Here is a 23,100-nt window from a genome sequence, read left to right as displayed (position 1 = left end):
TTTGATTTTATTTTTTTTAATTTTGTGTCTTACTAAGTTGCTAAGACTATAGACTCAAACTTGTGGTCCTCCCACCTCAGCCTCCCAAGTAGCTAGGAATAAAAGCACACACCACCATGCCCTGCTTTTTTTTTTTTAAGAGTCAGGATATTGTTACCTTGCTCAAGATGGCCTTGAATTCCTGGGCTCAAGTGATACTCCCACCTCAGCCTTTTGAGTAGCTGGGACTACAGATGTACACCATCTCACATAGCTAGAGTTTTATTTGTTTGTTTGTTTGTTTGTTTTGCTTTTTGACATGAAAGGTATTGTGCTATATACCTCATTCTATTTCTTAGCTTTCATTTACTGTTCTTCTTTCCTTCCTTTCTTTCCTTTCTTGACAAGGTCTCTGTGATGCTCACACTGGTCTCATACTAATGGACTCAAGTACTCTTCCCACCTCAGCCACCTTAGTAGCTAGAATTATAGGCATGATCCACCCCACATTCAGTGTTATTTTTTAGGTGTATCCATATTCATATATGGTTCATTCCACTTAACTGATATCACAGTATTTTATTGATAGATGAATGGATAGTTGTTTACAGTTCTTTGGAATTACAAACATTGCTTAATAGATGTCTTTTTCTCTGTCTTTTTGTGTTCCTTTGTCAGTTTATCTGAAGTATATACTCAGGAGTAGCATTTCTGGATACATGTAGATCCAGAGCAATGTTGCCAATTGCACTAGATAAAACTGCTAATTTGTATTCCTATGAACAATACATAAGGTTTTCTAATTCCTCATTTTGCTACTACTGATTGTACAACTTAATTTTTACCACTCTGGTAGGTTCCTAATAACATTTTAATTTGCATTTCTTTTGATTACAGATGAGACTGATCTTTGTTTTTCTTTATTCTGGTGCTACAGATCAAAACCACTGTCTTATGCATGCAAAGGAGGCCTTCTACCACTGAGCTCTATCCCCAGCCCTATTCTTCTCTGTTTTTATGCTGATTAGCCATTTGAGTTTTCTCATTCTGAAGCACTTATTACTTATCTACAACTTTCTATGAGATTATTTGTCTTTTCTCCTTGGTTACTGAAGTTCCTTGTCAGATACACAGCAGATATCTTTTCTGTATTTGTATTAGTTGCATGTGCTTATGTGTATATGTGTATGTATATATCAAATATCTTTTCCTGTTCATCAGCTTGTTTAAATTTTATGCACAATAGCCTTTATTGAACAGAATTATTTCATATTAGCCAAACTTTTATTGTTTCATTTTGTTTTGTTTTGTTTTGACTGGGGATTGAACCCAGGGATGCTTTACCACTGAGATACATCCCTAGTCCTTTTCATTTCATTTCACTTCATCCCACTTATTTATTTATTTATTTTATTTAAATTTTTTGGTGCTGGAGATCGAACCCCAGGGTGCTTAACTGCTGAATTGCTTAGGGCATCACTGAGATGTTGAGGCTGGCTTTGAGATCTTCCTGCCTCAGCCTCCCGAGCCGCTGGAATCACAGGCATGTGCCACTGTGCCCGGCCTCCTTTTTATTTTTGGAGACACAGTCTTATTAAGTTGCTGGTGGTCTTGCTAAATTCGCTGACCTATAACTTGCAATTCTATTGACTCAACCTCCCTCCTAAATTGCTGGGTTTACAGGTATGTACCACCACTCCCAGCTCTTAGACCTTTTATTTTTATAATTTCATATATACAGAAATGTTGGAAGAATAACCACCTTGTAGATTCTAATAATTAATATTTTACTGTGCTTTATCCGACAGAACTATCCATCTGTTAATTTCTAGTCACCTATTTAACCATTCTTAACAAATTTCCAAGTAACCTTCAGATATCAATATATTTTCCTTCTCCTCATGAAGTATTTTGCTGAGCACAGTGGTGTACACCTGTAATCCTAGCAACTTGGGAAACTGAGGCAAGTGGATTGCAAGTTCAAGGGCAGCCTCAGCAACTTAGGCCCTGAGCAACTTAGCCAGACCCTTTTCAAAATAAAAAATGTAAAGGGCTGGGGATATATCTCGGGGGTAAAGTGCCCCTGGGTTCAATCCATAGTACCAAAAAATATTTATTTTGGTTTTGCCAAACCCATTAATATGTACTTTTATACTGTATATTTTTGTCTTTATTTAATAAACTCCCCCTTATTCTTCGGTCATAAAGATATGTTTCTAAATTTTCTTATAATTTCATGTCATGTTCTTAATATAGTGGGTATTTATTTTGTACATGTTCAGAAATTCTGTGCATGTTGAGAAAAAGGACGTTACTTCATTACCTCATTTTCTCTATATAATAAGCCAGTTCCCCAATGATTATTAAATGACCCCTTCTTTCCTTACTGATTTGTATTACCACCTTCATCTGCACTAGTTTCCTATATATACATGAGTCCACTCCTGGATTCTAATTTGCTCCATTGCCCATTTGATCCCTCATCAATATTATGTTGTTTTACTTATTAAGGGTTTGAAAGTTGCCTTAATAATCAGTTATGGCAAATCTTCACTCTGCACTTCTAGTTTCACAATTTTACTAGCTAGCTATTATATCCTATAAATCATTATTCTATGTACAATTTAGCATCAATCCAGTTTCCACAAAATATTGTTGAGATTTTTTTACATTGAACTGAATTTCTAAATTAATTTGGAGTACACTGACATCTTTATACTGTTAAGTCTTTCCATCCATAAATCAAGAGTTTACCTTTCATGTATTCAAGTCTCTTATATCTTAGGATTAATTTTTTTCCATAGAAGTATAGACTTTAATTCCTAAGTACCTGGTATGTATTGTTTTGATTATGAATGGTGTCCTGTTCACTATTGTATTTTCTCATTGTTTGTTTTCCGGAATAGAAGTAGTAAGTTGTTTATATATATATATATATATATATATATATATATATATATATATAGTCCTACAAGTAATAGAGCAGTGCACTTTGACACTGAGCAGAACTTAGTTTGAATTGTCCTTTTCTAGCACTTTTCAGCATGAATAAGTCACTTTAGCCTTTCAGAACATTTTTTTCCCACTGTAAATGGTGTGTTAGTCAGCTTTCCATCACTATGACAAAATATGTGGAAAGCAACTTATAAAGAGGAAAGATTTATTTTGGCTCACAGTTTCAGAGATTCTGTCTATGGTCTGTTGACTCTGCTGTTTCTTGGCCTGTGATGAGGCACAACATTATAAGAGGGAGGGCATGGTGAAGCAGAGCTACTTACCTAATGGTAGACAGGAAGAGAAAGAGAGAGAAAGGGACTGGGGAACAAGACATATCCTTCAAAGATATGCCCCCCAGTGACCTACTCTCCCCAACTAATCCCCACCTCCTAGTGTTTCCACCACTTCCCTATACTGACATGGGCTGTCTACCAAGTCTTTACCACATGACCTTTGGGGGATATTTCATATCTAAACCATAACAAATAACAATAATGATTCTTATTTCTCAAGAGCTGTTTGGATATTGAGAAAAATGTTAGGAAGTACAAGGAGTAACCTTTATCCATTTTTCTTATTGTAAAAGACTCCCAAGTCACCAATTTAATTGGCAAAGTAGTTAGGGAATTATACAGGGAAATATATATTGAGCACCTCTTGTGGGGTAGGGCCTCTGCATGCATTATCTCAATGCCCGAACAGTGGTGGAAACTCTAGGAGGTGAGACCTATTTGTAGAGAGTGGATCACTGGGGGCTTAAAGGTAGGGGGCTGGGGTTGTAGCTCAGTGGTAGAGCATTTGCATAACATGTATGAGGCACTGGGTTCAATTCTCAGCACCACATAAAAATAAATAAATAAAATAAAGGTATTCTGTCCATCTACAGCTTTAAAAATGTTTAAAAAAAATTGTAAGGTAGGTAAGACAGAAAGTAGGATCTATTGTTAGATTTGGCATCAATGTCAACAGTGTTAAATGATAGCTTACTGATAAAAATAAGGATAAAGATACAAAGATTACTTTGTTTAAAAAAAAAGTCCCAAAAGAATAGGCAGCATCTAGAGTCATGTAGTATAGGATGAAATTGCCCTGTATAAATCAGTAACCAAGTGTACTTCAAATCATCAAGAACAGGTACTATAATATTACCTGTTTTGTCTGCTAGGTCAGCCGTTTTTTTCTTTCTTTCTCTTGGTTTTCTGAGTTTTGTTTTGTTACTAGGGATTGAACCCAAGGTGCTTTACCACTGAGCTACATCCCCAACTCTTTTTATTTTTTATTTTAAGACAGGGTCTCACTGAGTGGCTGATGTGGGCCTTGAACTTGTCATTCTCCTATCTCAGCTTCCCAAATTGCTGGGATTTTAGGCGTGTGCCACCATGCTCAGCTAAGTCAGTCTTTTGTGTGTGATGTTTCTAATCCTTAAAATAGTGTTAAAAATTAGATGAAGCTACAGGCTCAAAGAGCAGTAATTCACAACAATGGTATAACTTGGAAAGGAGGGATAGTAAGAGGGTTTGAACTCAATGCTCCCCTACTTTTGAATTCCTATTTTTTAAGCCAAAGTATGGGAACAGTTTTTACAACAAAATATGGTTGGAATTTTAAAATTTAACTTAAATGAAAATTAACTTATTCTAAATAGTATATTCCCCAGCAATAAGTAAAGACTGGGTAGGAATAATGAGCCATAGCCTAATTAAGTACAGAGTCTGAATTTCTCAATTACTTCTAGTAATAGATAAATATGCCTCTCAGGACAGAAAAAGTAATATTGGGGAAGTTGTGTAACTAAAATGTATGTTGATGAAGTTCCTAGATAGTTAATCTAGAGAAATAGAGTTTTCTAGAAAGGATTGATACAGTTTAAGGAAGGCAGGATACAAGGATTGGATTGCATCTCTGCTGAATGTGGAGAGTCATGCACCAAGGCTCCATCATTTCTAGCAAAAGTTCATTCAAATCTCAACAGTCTTCTAGATATAGAACATGGAATTGGACAAGAGCTCTCCTTTTGACTTCCTGGTAAAATTGAGGAGTCTCTCCCGTGAAACAATTCTGTTAAGAAACACTGGATTGCCAGACACGGTGGTGTATGTCTTTAACCCTAGCTACTTACAAGGCTGAGACAGGAAAATCCCAATTCTGAGACAAGCCTGGATAGTATAGTGAGACCCTGTCTCAAAACAAACAAACCAAAAAACCCCACTGGATTCACTCCTAGCATTGTGTTTACTATGTGCCATCCTGATAAATAAAAAATGAAAATATATGGAAACTATTTTTAATTTGCTTGTCAGTATAATTCTGAAGTTCATCAGGGAGCAAATGAGCAAGAGTAGCTTAACATTTTTCAAAATGAAAACAGGAGCTAGATGTGGTGAACTCCTGTAACCCAGCAACTCTAAGGCAGGAGGATTCCAAGTTCAAGGCCAATATCAGCAACTTAATGAAGCCCAAAGTAACTTAGAGAGGCTCTGTCTCAAAATAAAAAGGGATCGTATGTGGCTTAGTTATAAAAGCACCTCTGGGTTCAATCCCTGGAATCATAAAGAAAAAGAACAAAAGGAAGTCTCATGATTCAAATGCTATCCAAAATATATAAACTCATTATGAAATATTGTGCCAGTATTGTTATTTTATAACAAATAAAACTAAGACCATAGACATATTAGAACTTAAAATACATGAAAGGACACAAATCATTGAGGAAGAAATGAATTTCCAAAGTAATTGTTGTTAGAGAATTGAATCTGTATCTGGGGAGACATATCTGATATGAATCTCAGATGGACTGATTATAGATGTAAATTTTTTAATACCTTTATTCAATTTGTTTATTGTATGTGGTGCTAGGGATGGAACCCAGTGCCTTAAGTATCAATTTAACTTTATTTGAGATAGGAAAGGTATTTTAAAATGAAAATAAAGATCCTCAGTCCCAGGACACTATCAGAAACAAGGCAATCTCAGTTACAAACAATCAGGAAAGGTAAATACCTCGGTTGCTTGTGGCTCCAAACCACCAAGTCAAAATTTAACTTGGAGGTCTGTGCAATAAGATAACCATACAGGGTTTGATCATCTCTCACGTATTCATTTTTTTTAAAATTTTGATGGACAGAATACCTTTATTATTTGTTTATGTGGTGCTGAGGATCGAACCCAGTGCCTCACGCATGCCAGGCAAGCACTCCACCACTTGAGCTACAGCCACAGCCACAGCCCATCATCTCTCATGTATTCTTGAAATCTAAGAGACTGGACGTATACTCAGGAGAGGGATCCAGTTATATATTCCTACTTGACTCAACATGGGAATTTGAACAAGGTGAAAATAAAAGCCAGGATAGAGTCTAGTGATGTAGCTCAGTGGTAACATGTGCCTAACATGTGAGGCCTTGGATTTGATCTCCAGAACAACAACAACAAAATCCAGGACAGAATTGTACACTGCCTGAATTTTTAATGAATGCTCCAACATACACAAAAATCCCCTTGAGATTGATGGAAGCTTTATTACTCAATGTATTTATACACAAATTTGACCAATCATTGGCTGCCTAATGAGATATGGTAATCCAAAGGAGTCCCCTAGGAAGCTAGGATTAAAAATGAAAAGAAGAATTAAAAATCTGAGCAGGAATGTCCTGGCCCACACCTTGCAGGGGACACAGGTTTTTTTTTTTTTTTTCCCAAAAATAGTTCAGATTAGTCACTAAACAAACACCAGCAAAAATGACAGTACTTACTCAGGGAATTTGAAGTCCAGAGTTGCTATAATATATGATCAAAACCGATCAATTTCCAATAAGAAATTACCAAACTTGCAAAGAAGAAATACTGTGTGGCTCATACACAGGGAAAAAATCAGTGATTTGAAACTGTCTCTGAGGAGATATAGATGTTAAATGTGCTATCTAAAGACTTTTTAATCAAATCTACTGTTAGGAATTGAATATGAGGTTCACACACACACACACACACACACACACACACACACACACACACCCTGCCCAAAAATTAAAAGCTCATGATTAAATTATGAGAAATGTGACCTAAATTGGTGAATTAATCCATTTAATGGATTAACAATTTGAAAAGACTACTGGGTGATAATTGTAGGCAGGTAGGGCGCGGCTAAAGTAGGTCACCAGGAATGTGCCTTTGGAGTTTATATCTTGTCCCTGGCCCTTTTCCTTCTCTCTACTTTCTAGTTGTCATGAGCTGAGCAGCTTTCCTTCACACCCTTCTACCATGATGTTCTGCCTTGGGCTCAGAGTGATGGAGCCAGACAACCATGGACTGAACTTCTCAAACTATGATATCAAAATAAACTTTTCTCCTCTAAATAGTATTCTCAAGTATTTTAGTCACAGCAACAAAAAAATTGACAATGTTACAAATATATTCATAGAACTGGAGGAAACCATATTTCAAGAATTACAGGGGGGACTAGAGGATAGCTTGGGGATAGCTTAGCTTAGTTTAGCATGCATGAGGCCATGGGTTTAATCCCTAACACAAAGGAAGTAAAGAAGGAACCATACACTTTATGGTTATAGTGATAAATTTTTTAATTTTTATTTTACCACAATAAGAAAGGAAGGCAAGGGATGAGACTTCCAAAATTCAGAGTAAGGAGATAGCAATATTTCAATTTCACTGATGAAAAATTATATAAACAAATCTTTTAATGTTTCTGGAGTTTGTCCTAAGGACATCAGCAAATGGAGAAAGATTCATTCAAGAAAACCTACTACAAAAAGTGAGTAGGGCTAATATACAGCTTTCTTCTCCCAGAGAGAGCGGAGAAAAGCATTAGCTATGTTGTCCCTGATCATAAGGTGAGCAGCACCACAGTAGCCCCAGAAGCCATTGGTTATTACAGTCAAGCTTTGTTAATTCACAAGGCCATTTACATTTCAGGATAACTAGGCTTGGACCCTTCAGGTAGACAGCCACTAGAGCTAGTGGAGGGTCAGTAGAAGGAGCCAAGCAAGCACTTACAAACATGAATGATATTTTGAAAGCCAGAGGCTGTGACTTCACTTATGTTGTAAAAGCAACTGTTTTGCTGGCTAATTATTTGGGTTCAGTCAATTAAATCTGCAAGCAGTATTTTCGGTTTTCTGCCAGAACTGCTTACCGTTTTGCAGCTTTGACCAAAGGACACTGTCTTCCAATTAAAGCAATAGTAGTCCAAGGACCCCCTCACAAAAGCGTGACTATAAGGGTTCCCAGTGTTGTTTAGAGTGGAATTTTCATTGAGTTTTTAAATTAACATCTTAATTGTTAGAATTGATGTTGGTATGCAAAGAAAGGAAGATAAGGGATGAGATTACACCTTATTCTGAATTTCAGGAAATTCAGATAAGGTGTAGTCAAGCCTCTATCCAGCAAAAATCTCAATTTAACTGGTAAAAATATTAAAATACAAATCATTCATGGATTTGTTTAAAATAACCAAAGTCATTGTTGAAACATAGGGAGAATTGAACATGAAGTGAAGAAGAGAGAGATAATCTCACTGATGCAATCAGTTACACTGTGTACGTTTATAATTGCTGAATATGGGAGAAAGACATTCATTACATAGATACTCAAATAAATAAAAGTAAAGAGAAATAACATGTAGGGAAGATGAGTTACTATTCCTGAAAAATAATGACATATCCATTTCATTCAAATCTTATTAATTTCATGATGTGAAATATTTAATTCTCATGTTAGATATGTTATTCCACTTTTACTTGAATAATATTAATATATTCGTATTTGAATGGTAGATGTAAAGGAGAATAAAGTAGGCCAAAATTATATATAGACAATATTTTTAATGAAATAAAAATGCAGATTTCAAAGAAAAGAAAAATTGAAGGCAAGGTGAAAGGAAGGGAGGAAAGAAGGGAAAGAATCTTCTAAATCTGGGTAAAAACAGCATGAGTCTTTAGCATTTGAGTTAAAATTCATTCCCTTACTCTCATCTGTTATTACAGTAGGTCTCTTTCAGGCACGAATAGCCAAGAAGACAGGGATCCCTTTTTTTCCCAGCCTTCATACTTGGGCTGTTTTACCCTGGGAGGGGAAGGCTGCCCTTTCTCATCAACTTCATCCCTGTGTCCAGGTAAGTGTGGACAAGAGGATCACCGACTAAATCCCTCCTCATAGAGCAGAAGCTCTAATCAGGGGCAATGGGCTCTGAATATTGTGGTCCCCAACTGTGCCCAGTCCAGTTCATACGTAAGGGGGGTATTACTATACTGGCACTAGAAACCCCATCCTCAATGTCCACTTATATCTACTTATAGGTAGGTAGGAAAGCATGCCTACCTCTCATGAAACAACCAGGTACTCTTCTCAGGGCGAAAAGCAAGACATGAGGACAAGGAAACTGACTTTTTAGAACAGAACATGAAGAACTCCATGCCTAAGAGATGTTGAAAAACAATAGGAATCTTGATGGTGAGCAATTAAAGAGGAGGCAGGTAGCATCGTGATAAAAGCAAGAAATCCAGAATGGCTCAGAAATCCAAAAATTTTATAACAAGAACCAGAGAAATAAACAGCCAAGAGGACCCCCTCCTGGGATCACAGTAACGTAGAATCAGGAAAGGTGTGTTCATAAACTGGATCAGGAAAAGATTTAGGGCAAAACTTCGGTGCTTTCCCTAAGCCACACTCAGACTCATCAGCACAGTATAGATGCCTCCCTGACATAAGAGGCTAAAACACTACCTCTGAGAAAACATTGTCTGAAAATACTCTGACTCAGAGGTAACTCCTAGGAATTTAGAATTAAAACTAAATGTATCCTTTCATTCTGGAAGACTGTGAATGGTCCAAGGCCATGTCTTCGTAGGAATGAAGCTAGAAGGTACCTCCAAGTTATTACTCCCTCATTGAATGTGGAGCAAAAGAGTGTAAACTCCCTGGCCTATATAGAAGCCTTCCTCCTGACATATATTCAATGATAAAGGGTAAACATCTAACTGGCAGAGAGTTCTTAGGCATAACCTTTGACCAGTTGGTGGCTTATGCTGACCTAAAGGTGACACTTAGGTAGATAGGCTAAAGGATAAAAACAAAGTGGAAAACTTTAAGCAGGGACATCAGGTGTTTTACTCTGCATGGAAATAAACTTCATACAGTTATCACATCTAAATAATTAAACAAGACAACAACCAAGCAACAACTTTGGCCACCTCTGGGCTGGAGAGTTGCTACAATTATCTAAAATATCCTGTTTTCAACAAAATCTTCTAAGACAGACTAATAAAAACATGAATGTATAACCTATAGGCAGCAAATAAATCAGGGTTTTGAAGGGGCTCAGGTGGTGTACATAGCAAAGACTTCAAATCAGTGTAAGTATGTTCAGAGAACTCAATGAAGCCATGCATAAAGAATTAAGTGAAGGCATGATGATTGTCAATAAAGAGAAACTAAAAAAAAAAAAAAAAGACAAAGAACCAAATAGATATTCTGGAGTTGAAAAGTACAGTAACTGAAATGACATATTTACTGGAGAAGATCTATAGATTTAGCTGGCAGAAGAAAGAAGCAGCACACATGAAAATAATCAACAATATTATGTGATCTGAAGAACAGAGAAAAAAAAGTGAACAGAGCTTAAGAGAAATGAGTAACACCATTAAGTAGTGAACCAGCATGAATATGATGTAGTACCAGAAGAAAAGAGAAACAGGGGAAATATTTTTTAAAAACTGTTTGAAATTTTCTCAAACTTAATGAAAAACTATAAATTCAAGAAGCTCAATTAACTTCAACCAGGATAAACTCAAAGAGGACCACATCAGACACGATGAAAGACATAACCTACATAATGATCTTTCCTGGCAGCCTTTTTTTTTTTTGGTATGGATTTGAATTACTGTTTATTATTGCTTTCAATCTATATAACTTCAGTATTTTTGTGATTTTTATTGGTGCATTATAATTACACATAATGTGATTCATTGTGACATATTCATACATGCACAAAACATAATTTGATCAATCTCATTCTCTAGTACCTCCCCTTTTTCCTTCCCTTGATCCCTTTTTCTACTCTTTTGGTCTACCTTCCATTATTATGTTTTAATAAGTACATTATAATTATAATTAAAAGTGGGATTCACTGTAGTATATTCATATATGAATGTAGCATAATTTGGTAAATTTCATTCTCCAGTACTTCCCTATGCCCTCTCCTCCTCCCTCCCACTTGATCCCCTTCCTCTACTCTGTTGCCTCTACTCTGTTGCTATCCATTCTATTTTAATGAGATCCATTTTTCATTCCTGGGTTTTTTTTTGGGGGGGGAAGGGGGTTGTTATTGTTTGTTTGTTTGTTTCCTCCCTCCAGCTTCCACATATGAGACAAAACATTTGAGCATTGATTTTTTTTTTTTTTGAGTCTGGCTTATTTCATTTAGCATGATGTTCTCCATTTCTACTCATTTACCAGCAAATGACATAATTTCATTCTTATGGCTGAATAATTATGTTTATATTAACATGTTTTATTCATCCATTCATCTGTAGAAGGACACCTAGGCTTATTCCATAATTTTTACTATTGTGAATTTTGCTGCTATAAACATTGGTAAGCATATATCACTATAGTATGCTGATTTTAGTTCTTTGGGGTAAATACCAAAGAGTGGAATAGGTGATTCATTGATAGTTTTACAAATCTCCACACTGCTATCTAGTTTTTTACAAGTCTCCACACTGCTATCTAAAGTGGTTGCGCTAATTTTCAGTTCTACCAACAATATGTACCCCCCCCACATCCTTTAGTATTTCTTATAATGCATATCTGATGGCAACAAATTGGTAAAAGACAGCATGCTTGAGTGCTGGAAAAGAAAAATGACTCATCACATGCAAGGGAACCACAAAGACTAGACTTTTCATGGGAAATAATAAAGGACATTAGGCAGTAGGACAGAATATTCATTATAATGAAATAAAACATTATCAACTATGAGTCTTGTGTCCAATAAAACTATGTTTCAAAAATGAAGACAGGCCAGGTACAGTGGCACACGCCTGTGATTACAGCAGCTCCAGAGGCTGAGGCAGGAGGATCCTGAGTTCAAAGCCAGCCTCAGCAATAACAAGGTACTCTTCAACTCAGACCCTGTCTCTCAATAAAATAGATAATAAGGCTGGGGATGTGGCTCAGTGGTTAAGTGCCCCTGAGTTCAATACCCAGTACTCCCTACCAAAAAAAGAAGATGGGCATTTCAAATAAAGAAAAGCAGAGAATTTATTAGTAGATCTGCTTTCTGAGGCGTACGAAGTATGGAAAGCTGAGTTTAGTGTGTATGTGACTGTAATCCCAGTGACTCAAGAGATTGGGAGGAATGTCAAAAGTTCCAGGCCAGCCTGGACAACTTAGCAAGACACCGTCTCAAAAAGGACTGGGGTTGTAGCTCAGTGGTAGAGTGCCCCTGGGTTCGATCACCAGTGCTTCAAAAGGAAACAAAAAGTATTAAAGTATTAAAATTTATACTTAGAAAATGTCTACTAAAAGAATACATAAAAGAAATAGTAACAAAAGAAACATAAGAAATGTGAAATACAACTCTGTAGATTCAAATCTGCCATGGCAAGCTGAGGTTGTTGCTCAGTGGTAGAGTGCTTGCCTAGCATGTGTGATGTACTGGGTTTGATTCTCAGCACCACATATAAAGATCCATCAACAACTAAAAATTATTCTTTAAAAAATATGCCATAGGGCTGGGAATGTGGCTCAAGCGGTAGCGTGCTCACCTGGCATGCGCAAGGCACTGGGTTCGATCCTCAGCACCACATAAAAATAAAGATGTTGTGTCCACCGAAAACTAAAAAAATAAATATTAAATTTTTTTTTTAAAAATCTGCCATGGTGGTAATAAATTTGAATGGATTACAAATTTAGTCAAAAGGCAGAAATTGTTGGCTTGGGTAAGGAAACAATCATCTATACACTGTTTAAAGGAGATATACTTCAATAAATTAAAAGATACAAATATGTTGCAAATAAAAGGATAGAAAAAGTTACACATAAACAACCACCATAAGAGAGCTATACTCAGAATGCTAGTAGCAAATATAAGATAATAAAATATATAACTAGAAGCAAAGAGGGTGTGTTAACTTTCTATCACTGTGACAAAATACCTGACAGAAACAACTTAAAAGCAGGAAAGATTTATTTTGGCTCAAGAGTTTCACAGGTTTCAATTCATAGTTACTGGGTCCAATGGTTTTGGGCCATTTAGTGAGGTAGTCCATAATGGTGGGATGTGTGCAGTAGAACAAAGCTGATCACCTTATAGCAGCCAAGCAGCAGAGAGGAAAAATGTGTAGGGAAAGAGACTGGGGATAAAATACAGCCTTCAAGGGCATGCCCCCTAGAACCCAACCTACCAACTAGGCTCCACCTCCTAATAGTCCATTGAATTATGAATCAATGATCTAACCACCTTCTAAAGTGAACACTGTCACCTTCAATACTGTAGGTTTTGGTGGACATTTCACATCTAAACCAGATATTTTGTAATGATAAAAGATTAAGTTCATTAGGAAAATACCATTATATGGACTTAACAACAGAGCCCCAAAATGTATGAAATCAAAACTGACAAAAAAGAGCTGGGTGTGGTTGTGCATGCCTATAATCCCCAGCAACTTGGGAGGCTGAAGCAGCAGAATCACAAGTTTAAGGTTAGCCTCAGCACTTGAGAGGCCCTAGGCAATTCAACAAGACCCTGTCCAAAAAAAATAAATAAATAGAAAAGGTTTGGGGATGGGGCTCAGTGGTAAATTGCCCCTGAATTAAATCCCCAGTACCATGTGAAAAAAAGGAGAAATAGACCATTTAACAATAATAATCAGGGTTTCGAGGTGTAGCTCAGTTGTAGAACATATACTTAACATGCACAGGCCCTGGGTTCAATTCCTATCACCAAAAATGGTAATAATCAGAGCATTCAATATTACACTTTCAACAAATTTGCAAAACATCAAGGATATAAAACACCTGAACCATAAAATAAGCTAGTTGTAACAAATATCTATATAATACTCCACACAACAACAGCATATGCATCCATTCTGCATGATAGAACATAAATTAAACTGTCATCTTAGACTGTAAAGTGAGATGGTAAATTTAAAATGATTAACAGTGACATGAGATTAGAAATTATTAACAAAAAGAAACTTTGAAAACATAAATATGTCAAAATCGATCAGCATGTTCCTACATAACAAATGAGCCAGAGGAGAAATTACAAGGGAAATTAGGATATACTGAGATGAATGAGAACAAAATGATAATTTATGAGATACAACTAAAGCAGTGCAAGGAGAGAAATATATAGCTATAAATATCTATAATATAGACGAAGACCTGAAATTAACAATGTAGTCTTCAAGCCAGACACAGTGGCTCACATCTGCAATCACAGTGACTCAGGAGGCCGAGTCAGGAAGATAGTAGTTTGAGGCCAGCCTGAGCAACTTAGCAATACCCTGTCTTAAAAAGGACTGGAAGTGTGGCTCAGAGGTAGAGACCCTCTGGGTTCAATCCCCAGTGCCACCAAAAAAAAAAAAAAAGAACCTTAATCTTGTAAAAATTAGAAAAAGTTCAAATTAAACCTTTTCCCACAAGAAACCAGGTGAACCCAGTAGCATTTCCTGTAATCCCAGCTTCTCTGGAGACTAAGACAGGAGAATCACTTGAGTCCAGGACCAGTATGAGTAACATAGCAAGACCCAGACTCAAAAAGATTAAAACGAGAAAATCATATTACACTAAGCTGGAAGAATTGCTCACAGGTAAACACCAGATTGGATATAAAAGTAAAGAACAGAATTAACAAAATTGACATGCCTTTACCTAGAGTGACCAAGGGGTGGGGGAAGACTGAAGTTACTAATAAGGAATGAGCAAGGGGGGCATTAATATTGCCCTTAGAGAAATAAACAAAAATCCAGGAGATTATTATGCCAACAAATTAAGTAACACATGCAATTGACAAACCCCTAAAAAATCACAAATTACTAACGCTAAAGAAGAAACAGGAAATCTGAACAGAAATATAATGAATAAAGAGCTTAAATTTGTAATTAATAACTTCTTACAAAGTAAAGATCAGGACCAGGTGGCTTCACTGATTAATTCTACCAAGCATTTAAAGAATTATATCCAATCTTTTACAAATTTTTCTGAAAAATAAAGGAACACTTTCCGTTTCAATTCTATGATTATAGATGTATAGTCCTTATGAGTGGTAGGTGCAAAACTTCTCAACCAAACAATAATAAACCAAATCAAGCAATATATATAAAGGATTGTAAGCATGAACAAATGAAATTCATACCTTGAATGAATGTAAGATTTGTTTAACATTGAAAAAATCAATAAAAATGTAATAAACCATACTTACAGAATAAAGGACAGAAATTATAAGGCAATTTCAATAGACAGTAAAACATTTGTCCAGATCCAATTCCCTTTTATGATAAACACAGAAAATAGAAGGAAACCTTATCTGATAAAGGCCATCTATGAAAACCCCACATCTAACATTCTATACTGTGACAGAATGCTTTCTAATTATTTTTTGGGAGGGAGGGGGTGTACTGGTGCTTTGCCACTGAGCTATATCTGCAGCCATTTTTATTTTATTTTTTATTTTGAAACAGTCTTGCCAAATTGTTCAGGATCTCAAAAAGTTGCTGAGGCTGGCCTCAAATATGTGATCCTCCTGCTTCAGTCTCCTGAGTTGCTGGGATTATAGGCAGGTGCCACCACACCTGGCAAGAGTCTCTTAATAATAAGAACAAGGCAAGAATGTTCATTGTTTCCCTTCCTTTTCAACATTGCAGTAGAAGTTCTTCCAGCTTAAGAAGAAGGAGCCTTTCTGTTGTTAGACTTCAGTGTTTGATGTCAAAATAGGCAACTTCATGAAACTCAAGAAGGTGGAGCTGGTCCTGGCCAGATGCTACTCTGTATACAAAGCCATCAAGAATAATGTTGATGATGGCTCTTCAGACTGCCCCTATAGCCATGCTCTCTAGTGGCTAGAATTGACCACTATTCTCAAAAAGTGACTGCTGCCATGGGCAAGAAGAAAATTGCCAACAAGTCTAAGATCAAGTTTTGAGAAAGTTTAGAACTACTATTACTTCATGTTCACAAGGAACACTGTCGATATGCCTTTGGGCAAAATTATCATCAATAGCCATGTATGGTGGCTCAGGAGAATGATGCAGGGGCGTTGTAAGTTCAAAGCCAGTCTTAGCAACTTAGCAAGACCCTGTTTCAAAAAATAAAAAGTGCTAGGAATATGGCTCAGTGACCCTGGGTTCAATCCCTGATTCCAGTATATGTATATATCATCAACAAAAGTGTCTTCAGGGACCCTGCTCTTAAAAACAAGAACTGACCAGAGGTCAAGTTTAAGTTTGAAAAGGAGTATAAAGATGGGCAAGAACAAGTAGTTCTTTCAGAAGCTGCAGTTTTAAATGTTCTTTTGTTCTGTCACTAAAAATAAAATTCCCTGGAACAAAATAAATAAAAGGCATAAATACTATAAGGTAAAAATTATGGGACATGTAGATTATTCTGTAGGTTAGATTTCTTCAATACAATGCCAGAGATATAAGTGACAAACGAAAAATAGATTAGACAGGATCAAATTTTTAAACTGCTGGAAACGATACCACAACATAAAACCACAGCTACTGTAAGGGGAGAAAATATTTTCAAACCTTGTATTTGATAAGGGCCTAGTATACAGAAAAGAGTTCTTATAACTCAAATAATGAAAGGCAATTAAATTTCTATTTTTTATCTGATCCATAAAAACAAAAATTGTACATATTAATGGCATACCATATGATATTTTTATATTTGTATTCATTGCCTAATATTTAATTCTGGCTAAATATATGTATCTAGCCAGGTGAGGTGGTACATACCTGTAGTCCCAGCAGCTCAGGAAGCTGAGGCAGGAGGATTGAAAGTTCAAAGCCAGCCTCAACAAAAGTGAGGCACTACGTAACTCAGTGAGACCATGTGTCTAAATAAAATACAAAATAGGGCTGGGGATGTGGCTCAGTGGCTGAGTACCCTTGAGTTGACTCCTCAGTACACTTCAAAATATGCCTATATCTACTAAAACATCTCATTTCTTTATGGTGAAAACATTCAAAATTTTTCTAGTTGTTTTTTGTTTGTTTTGATATGGGTATTAAGCCAGGGGCATTTAACCTCTGAACCACATATCAAACCCTTTTTATTTTTTGTTTTGAGTCAAGGTCTCACTAAGTTGCTTAGAGCCTTACTGTGTTGCTAAGCCAGGCTTTGAACTTGGGATCCTCCTGCCTCAGCCTCTTGAGCTGCTGGGATTACAGGCATGGGCCACTGTGCCTGGCTCCTTCTAGCTTTTTTAGATACATGGTACATAATTGTTATTTGTAGACAAAATGTTTCAATAAACATTTTTTCAAAGGTATGCAAATATCCAACAAGCACAAGAAAAGATGATCAATGTCATTAATCTTTGAGGAAATAAAAACCACAATGAGAAACTAGTTGACACCCATTATGGTGGTGAAAACCTAAAGGACAAACAAGTGTTGTCACAGACATGGAGGAATTGGATCCCTTATACATTGCCAGTAGGAACATAAAGATATGTCCACACAAAAACATGTTCATAAATGTTCATATAGATTTTTTTTCATAATAAGCAAAAGTGCAAATAGTCAAATGTCCATCAACTAATGAATGGGTAAACAAAATGTTATATCCACACAATGGAATATTATTCACTTATAAAATGAATTTAACTGTTGGCTCATGCTATAACATGGAGATGAACCTTGATAACATTAGGCTACATGAAAGACCAATCACAAAAACCATATATGATTCTATTTATATGAAGTGTTCAGGACAAGGCAAATTGATACATACAGATTAGCGATTATTAGGGGCTGGGGTGAGGAGTGAATAGAGTGATTGCTATTGTATGGGGTATTTTGTTAGGGATAATTTAAATGCTCTGAAATTAGTAGCAATGATTCTGTAACCCTGCTAATTGTACATTTTTTAAAAATATTTATTTTTAGTTATAGATGGACATCATACCTTTATTTTCTTATTTTTATGTGAATGCTGAGGATGAACCCAGTGCCTCACAAGTGCTAGGAAAGAGCTTTATCACTGAGCTACAACTCCAGGCCCTGTACACTTTTAATAGATGAATTGTATGTCAATTTTATTTAAATAAAATTATGAAAGAAAAAATGAGATGAAATAGATCCTTAGATTATCAAAGATTAAGGAAATTTATTGCAACCAACTTGTCTTACAACAAATATTAAATGATTCCTTTAAGACTGAAAGGAAATAACAACAAATAATTATCACCTACAAAGGTAATTATGCATATATGTATATGTTTTTCTTATTATTTAACTGACTTAAAGCAATTATTAATAATTATTAATTTATGTGTTAGCTTTAGAATAAAGGTAAAATATACATGACAATAGCATTATGGAGGAAGAGAGAACTATATTGGAATAAAGTTGAACTGAAATTAATTTAGTATCAATTTGAAGTAGTATGTGATAAGACACATATAGTGTTCTACAGTGCAATCACTATGAAAAAGACTAAAAATATAGTAAAAAAAACAATCATAGAATTAACATTTTTACATCACAGAATATCCTTTAGCACAAAAACAGTAAAAGAGTAACAAAAAAGGTATTTGACCTATAAATCTAACCATGTTGACAGTTATATAAAATAGAAATGGTTTAAACACTCCATTGAGACTTGATTAAAAAGTTTGAATATGCTGTCTACTAGAAAAATACTTAAGATTCAAAAACACAAATAGGTTCAAAGAGAAAAATTGAAAACAAAATACCACATACAATAGCCATGTGAAAATTATTATGGTTGTACTAATACCAGACATAATAGATTTTAAGAAATGTAATATTACTATGGACATATAAGAACTTTTTATAGTGATAAATGTGTGTATTCATCAGGATTGTAACCCTGGTTGTAACCCCTAATGACAGTGTCCCATTGTTGTTGAATTTAGTATGATGATGAATGACAGTGATGTTGAATGACCCTTACTTTACTCAGCACATAATAATTACTCAACATTGGATCATAGACCCAAATGTAGTAGTTTAAACTATAAAAATTTATTGAAGCAAACAATGCAAAATTGATGATGTGGAGTTGGGCAAAGATTTCTTAGATAAAAAGACCGAAATGAAATCCATTATATATATGTTGGATTTGATTAAAATACAAAAGTTGCTTGCATTTCAAAAGCCACCATTTATGAAACTAGAAAAGGAAAACCACTACTAGACACAACCTATATTATCAGCCCTCAGAGGCTGAGACAGGAGGATGACTTCAGCTTAGGCATTCAAAGCCAGCCAGGGCAACATAGCAAGATCCCCTCACAAAGAAGGGAGGGAGGAAGGAAGGAAGGAAGGAGATAGAGACAAGGCATACACTGGAGGAATATATACAAATCTTGTATCTGATTAAGAACTTATACCCAGAATATACAAAGAACTACAGCTGGGAATGGTGGTACACACCTGTAATATCAGTGGCTGGGGAATCTGAGGCAGGAGGTTCATGAGTTCAAAGCCAGCCTCTCAGCAACTTATGAGGCCCTGAGAAACTCAGCAAGACCCTATCTTTAAATAAAATATAAAAAGGGCTGAGGATGTAGCTCGGTGGTTAAGCACTCCTGGTTTCAATACCCGGTACCAAAAGCAACAACAACAACAAGAACACTTAAAACTCGAAAATAATCCAATTTAAAAATAAGTAGGGGGGCTGGGATTGTGGCTCAGCGGTAGAGTGCTCATCTCGCACAGGCGGGACCCGGGTTCGATCCTCAGCACCACATAAAAATAAAGGCATTGTGTTGTGTCCATCTATACCTGAAAAATAAATATAAGTAGGGGCTGGGGATATAGCTCAGTTAGTAGAGTGCTTGCTTCACATACACAAGGCCTTGGGTTCAATCCCCAGCACACACACACACACAAAAAAAAAAAAAAAAAACAGGAATGGGCTGGGATTGCAGCTCAGTGATAGAGGGCTTGCCTAGCATGTGTTAGGCACTGGGTTTGATTCTCAGTACCACATATGTAAATTAATTGATTAAATAAAGGTATTGTGTCCATCTACAACTAAAAAAATGATTAAAGGATGTGAGTATCATTTCACAAAGGAAGTATACAGGATTGAAGCATAAGACATGAAAAGATTCTCAACCACAGTTATCATTAATGCAACCCACAATGAACACTATTTCATCACACAATGATGGTAATAAATACAGTAACAAATATTAAAGGCTGTTGAAAGCCAGATTCCCTCATACATTGTTGATAGGAAATTTAAGGTGGTATAACTACTTTGGAGACCTGTATGGCATTTTCTTTTTTAAGATAGATTTATTTATTTGTTTGTTTGTTTGTTTGTTTGTTTGTTTTTGTGGTGCTGGGGATTGAATTTAGGGCGTTACACATGACCAGCACTTGCTCTACAAATATCTCCAGCCCACATTTGGCATTTTCTTAAAACTCATTAAACTCTAATGGAGCATATAACTCATTTTTTCACTCTGATTTAATCCAAGAACATTGAAAAGATACGTCGACTCAAAGTTGCACATGAATGTTCATGGAAACATTCATAATAGCCAAGTACTCTATCACACAGTAACATTCCCATTCCTTGCATAGCCATTTTGGAAAACAATTTGGTAGTTTGTTTTTTTAAACTATCATACAAGCTGGGTATAGTGGCATACACATGTAATCCCGGTGACTCTGGAGGCTGAGACAGGAGGATCCCAAGTTTGAGGCCATCATCAGCAATTTGGCAAGACCTTGTCTCAAAAAAATACAGAAGGCTGGGGATGTAGCTCAGTGGTAAAACACCCCTGTGTTCAATCCCCAGTACCAAAAATAAATAAAAATTTATAATCCATCAAAAATTGTACTCTTGGGCATTTATACCAGAGAAGTAAAAAAATTAAGTCCTCACAAAAACCTATACACAAATATTCATAGCATTCTTATTTAATGTTTACATTTGGGTGCTTAGGATTGAATCCAGGGCCTTGTGCATGCTAGGCAAGGACTTTACCACTGGACTACATACCCAGCCCACATCCTTTATTTTATTTAGTGTGTGAGTGTGTGTGTTTTACTGGGGATTGAACCCAGGGCCTTGTGCATGTGAGGCGAGCAGTCTACCAACTGAGCTATATCCCCAACCCTCCTTTATTAATACCCTCAAACAGGAAATAACCCAGCTGCCTTTCCATGGATTAATATCTGTTGTATGCAAATACCATGGAATTCTACTCAGCAGGAAAAAGCAAGAAACAACATGAATAAATATTGAGCAAGTTGTACTTAATTTAAAAAACAATCAAAATACCAAATTGTGAAAATGGAGAACAAATGTTTCTGGGGTACCTGGAGATTGGGAAGATAGGAGGAAATCATTGTGATTTTTTTTCAAAAGACCACATGAGATATCCTTTAGTGAAAGAACTATTCAGTATCTTTCCTGGATCAATGTCAGTACTCTGATATTTTTAGAGTTGTGCAATATAATACCATTAAGTAAGTGTCAATTGATCAAGTGTCAAGAGATCTTTCTGATTTGTGTCTTACAGTGCACATGAGTCTACAATAATATAAAAAAAGTTTAAGACACATTAAACAGAGTACCATGACTCATGCCTGTAATCCCAACAACTTGTGAGACTGAGAGAGAAGTATCACAGGTTCAAGACCAGACTGAACTTAGTGAGAGCCTGTCTCAAAATGAATATTTTTCTTAAAAATTATGGGAGAGCCATGATGACAGAGTAAAGGAGGTTGTGTTCCTGGCTGCTTCGTGACATGAAACCAAGAAAGCAGACAGGCAGCTTCTCCAAAGGTGGGTGAACAAAAGGGGGGGTGACTTTATTAGAACCTAAAACTGGACATTCAAAGCAGATCGGGGACACACAAAGTTGTATATAATAAAGTAAGGAAAAAATCCACAGTGGCATAGCTGCTGCCACAACAAGCAGACACTCCACCAGAGAGGTCCCTCTATAAGCATAGTAGAGGGATAAGGGAACGCTCATTTTGGAGAGGCCCAAGGCATTTCTGGGTACGGAGCATTTAGAGACTAAGGATATTGCCCAACAAACCTGAACAACATGCTGCATGATATCCAGCAGCATGTGGAGGACAAAAGAAGCAACCAGTTTACAACTGTGGCATTGGGGGCCAGCAACTGAGGAAGTAAATTCCTGGCAAACCCAAGTTTGGCCTGAAATACAAGCCCAGTAAACACATGCTGCACAACATACAGTGTACCTAAGTGCCTAAAAAAAATCAAACAGAGAGAGTTTTACACAAGGTTGAGGAAACCTAGCTCTACCCTCCCTCTCCTCTGACTGCTTACAGGACCATCTATGAAAGGAATCTGGCCAGGAAGTCAAGAGTAGGGAGAGGAAAAATTGTTTGGAGACTGAACCCAAGACCAGTAAACATGGGGTCTGCAGATTTCGTAGGGGACTAAGAATTGGCTCCCCCAGCACGTGTATGAAACCCAAGGGTATCCCTGAGGTAAAGTCTTCCAGCATGGATCAACAAGTACCAGGTGCTGGAGATGTGTTGAATTAAATCTCCAGACCAATTAGCAATTAGTGAAGACCCTGGAGCCCACCTAACCCTAACCCTAAACCCTACAACTGGGAATTCCACCTGTGGTTTACCTCTCCAAAAATTTAAAGAGTGGAGCGTCACACTCCAGACGACTCCACCTAAAACTCATGAGAAGAGAAGCTGAGAATATTTTGAACTTCAATGGAAAGAATTTTTAACTTTTCATCAAGATTTTTTAAATTCTTTTTTACTGTTTAGTTGTGCCTTTAATTGGACATGAACTTTTATACAGTTTCCTACTTTTTTCCTCTCTAGCATTTTTGTAGCCAGTTTTTTTTAACATGGATTATTTTTTTGTGAACTAGAATGTTTGATTAGTATATTT

General features: G+C 36.3%; 1 protein-coding gene and 1 pseudogene across 4 annotated transcripts in view; both read left to right on the top strand.

Annotated features, from left to right (window-relative positions):
* Fam120c (family with sequence similarity 120 member C) overlaps positions 1 to 23,100 on the top strand; it is a 142,276-nt gene that overhangs the window by 72,597 nt on the left and 46,579 nt on the right. The window contains exon 11 of one of the 4 annotated variants that reach the window (XM_078034770.1): positions 917 to 2,186. The exons of the other annotated variants lie outside the window; for them this stretch is intronic. Coding sequence (XP_077890896.1) covers positions 917 to 1,007 — 91 coding nt within the window. The 3' untranslated portion in view covers positions 1,008 to 2,186. Of the gene's footprint in view, positions 1 to 916; positions 2,187 to 23,100 lie in introns of those variants that run through there. 4 annotated transcript variants of the gene reach the window in all.
* LOC110596923 (2-iminobutanoate/2-iminopropanoate deaminase pseudogene) lies at positions 3,654 to 10,460 on the top strand (annotated as a pseudogene).

This window comes from Ictidomys tridecemlineatus, chromosome X (genome assembly GCF_052094955.1).
Source record: "Ictidomys tridecemlineatus isolate mIctTri1 chromosome X, mIctTri1.hap1, whole genome shotgun sequence".
In the NCBI taxonomy this organism is placed as follows: domain Eukaryota; kingdom Metazoa; phylum Chordata; class Mammalia; order Rodentia; family Sciuridae; genus Ictidomys; species Ictidomys tridecemlineatus.
This window is presented reverse-complemented; position numbering and strand designations above follow the sequence as displayed.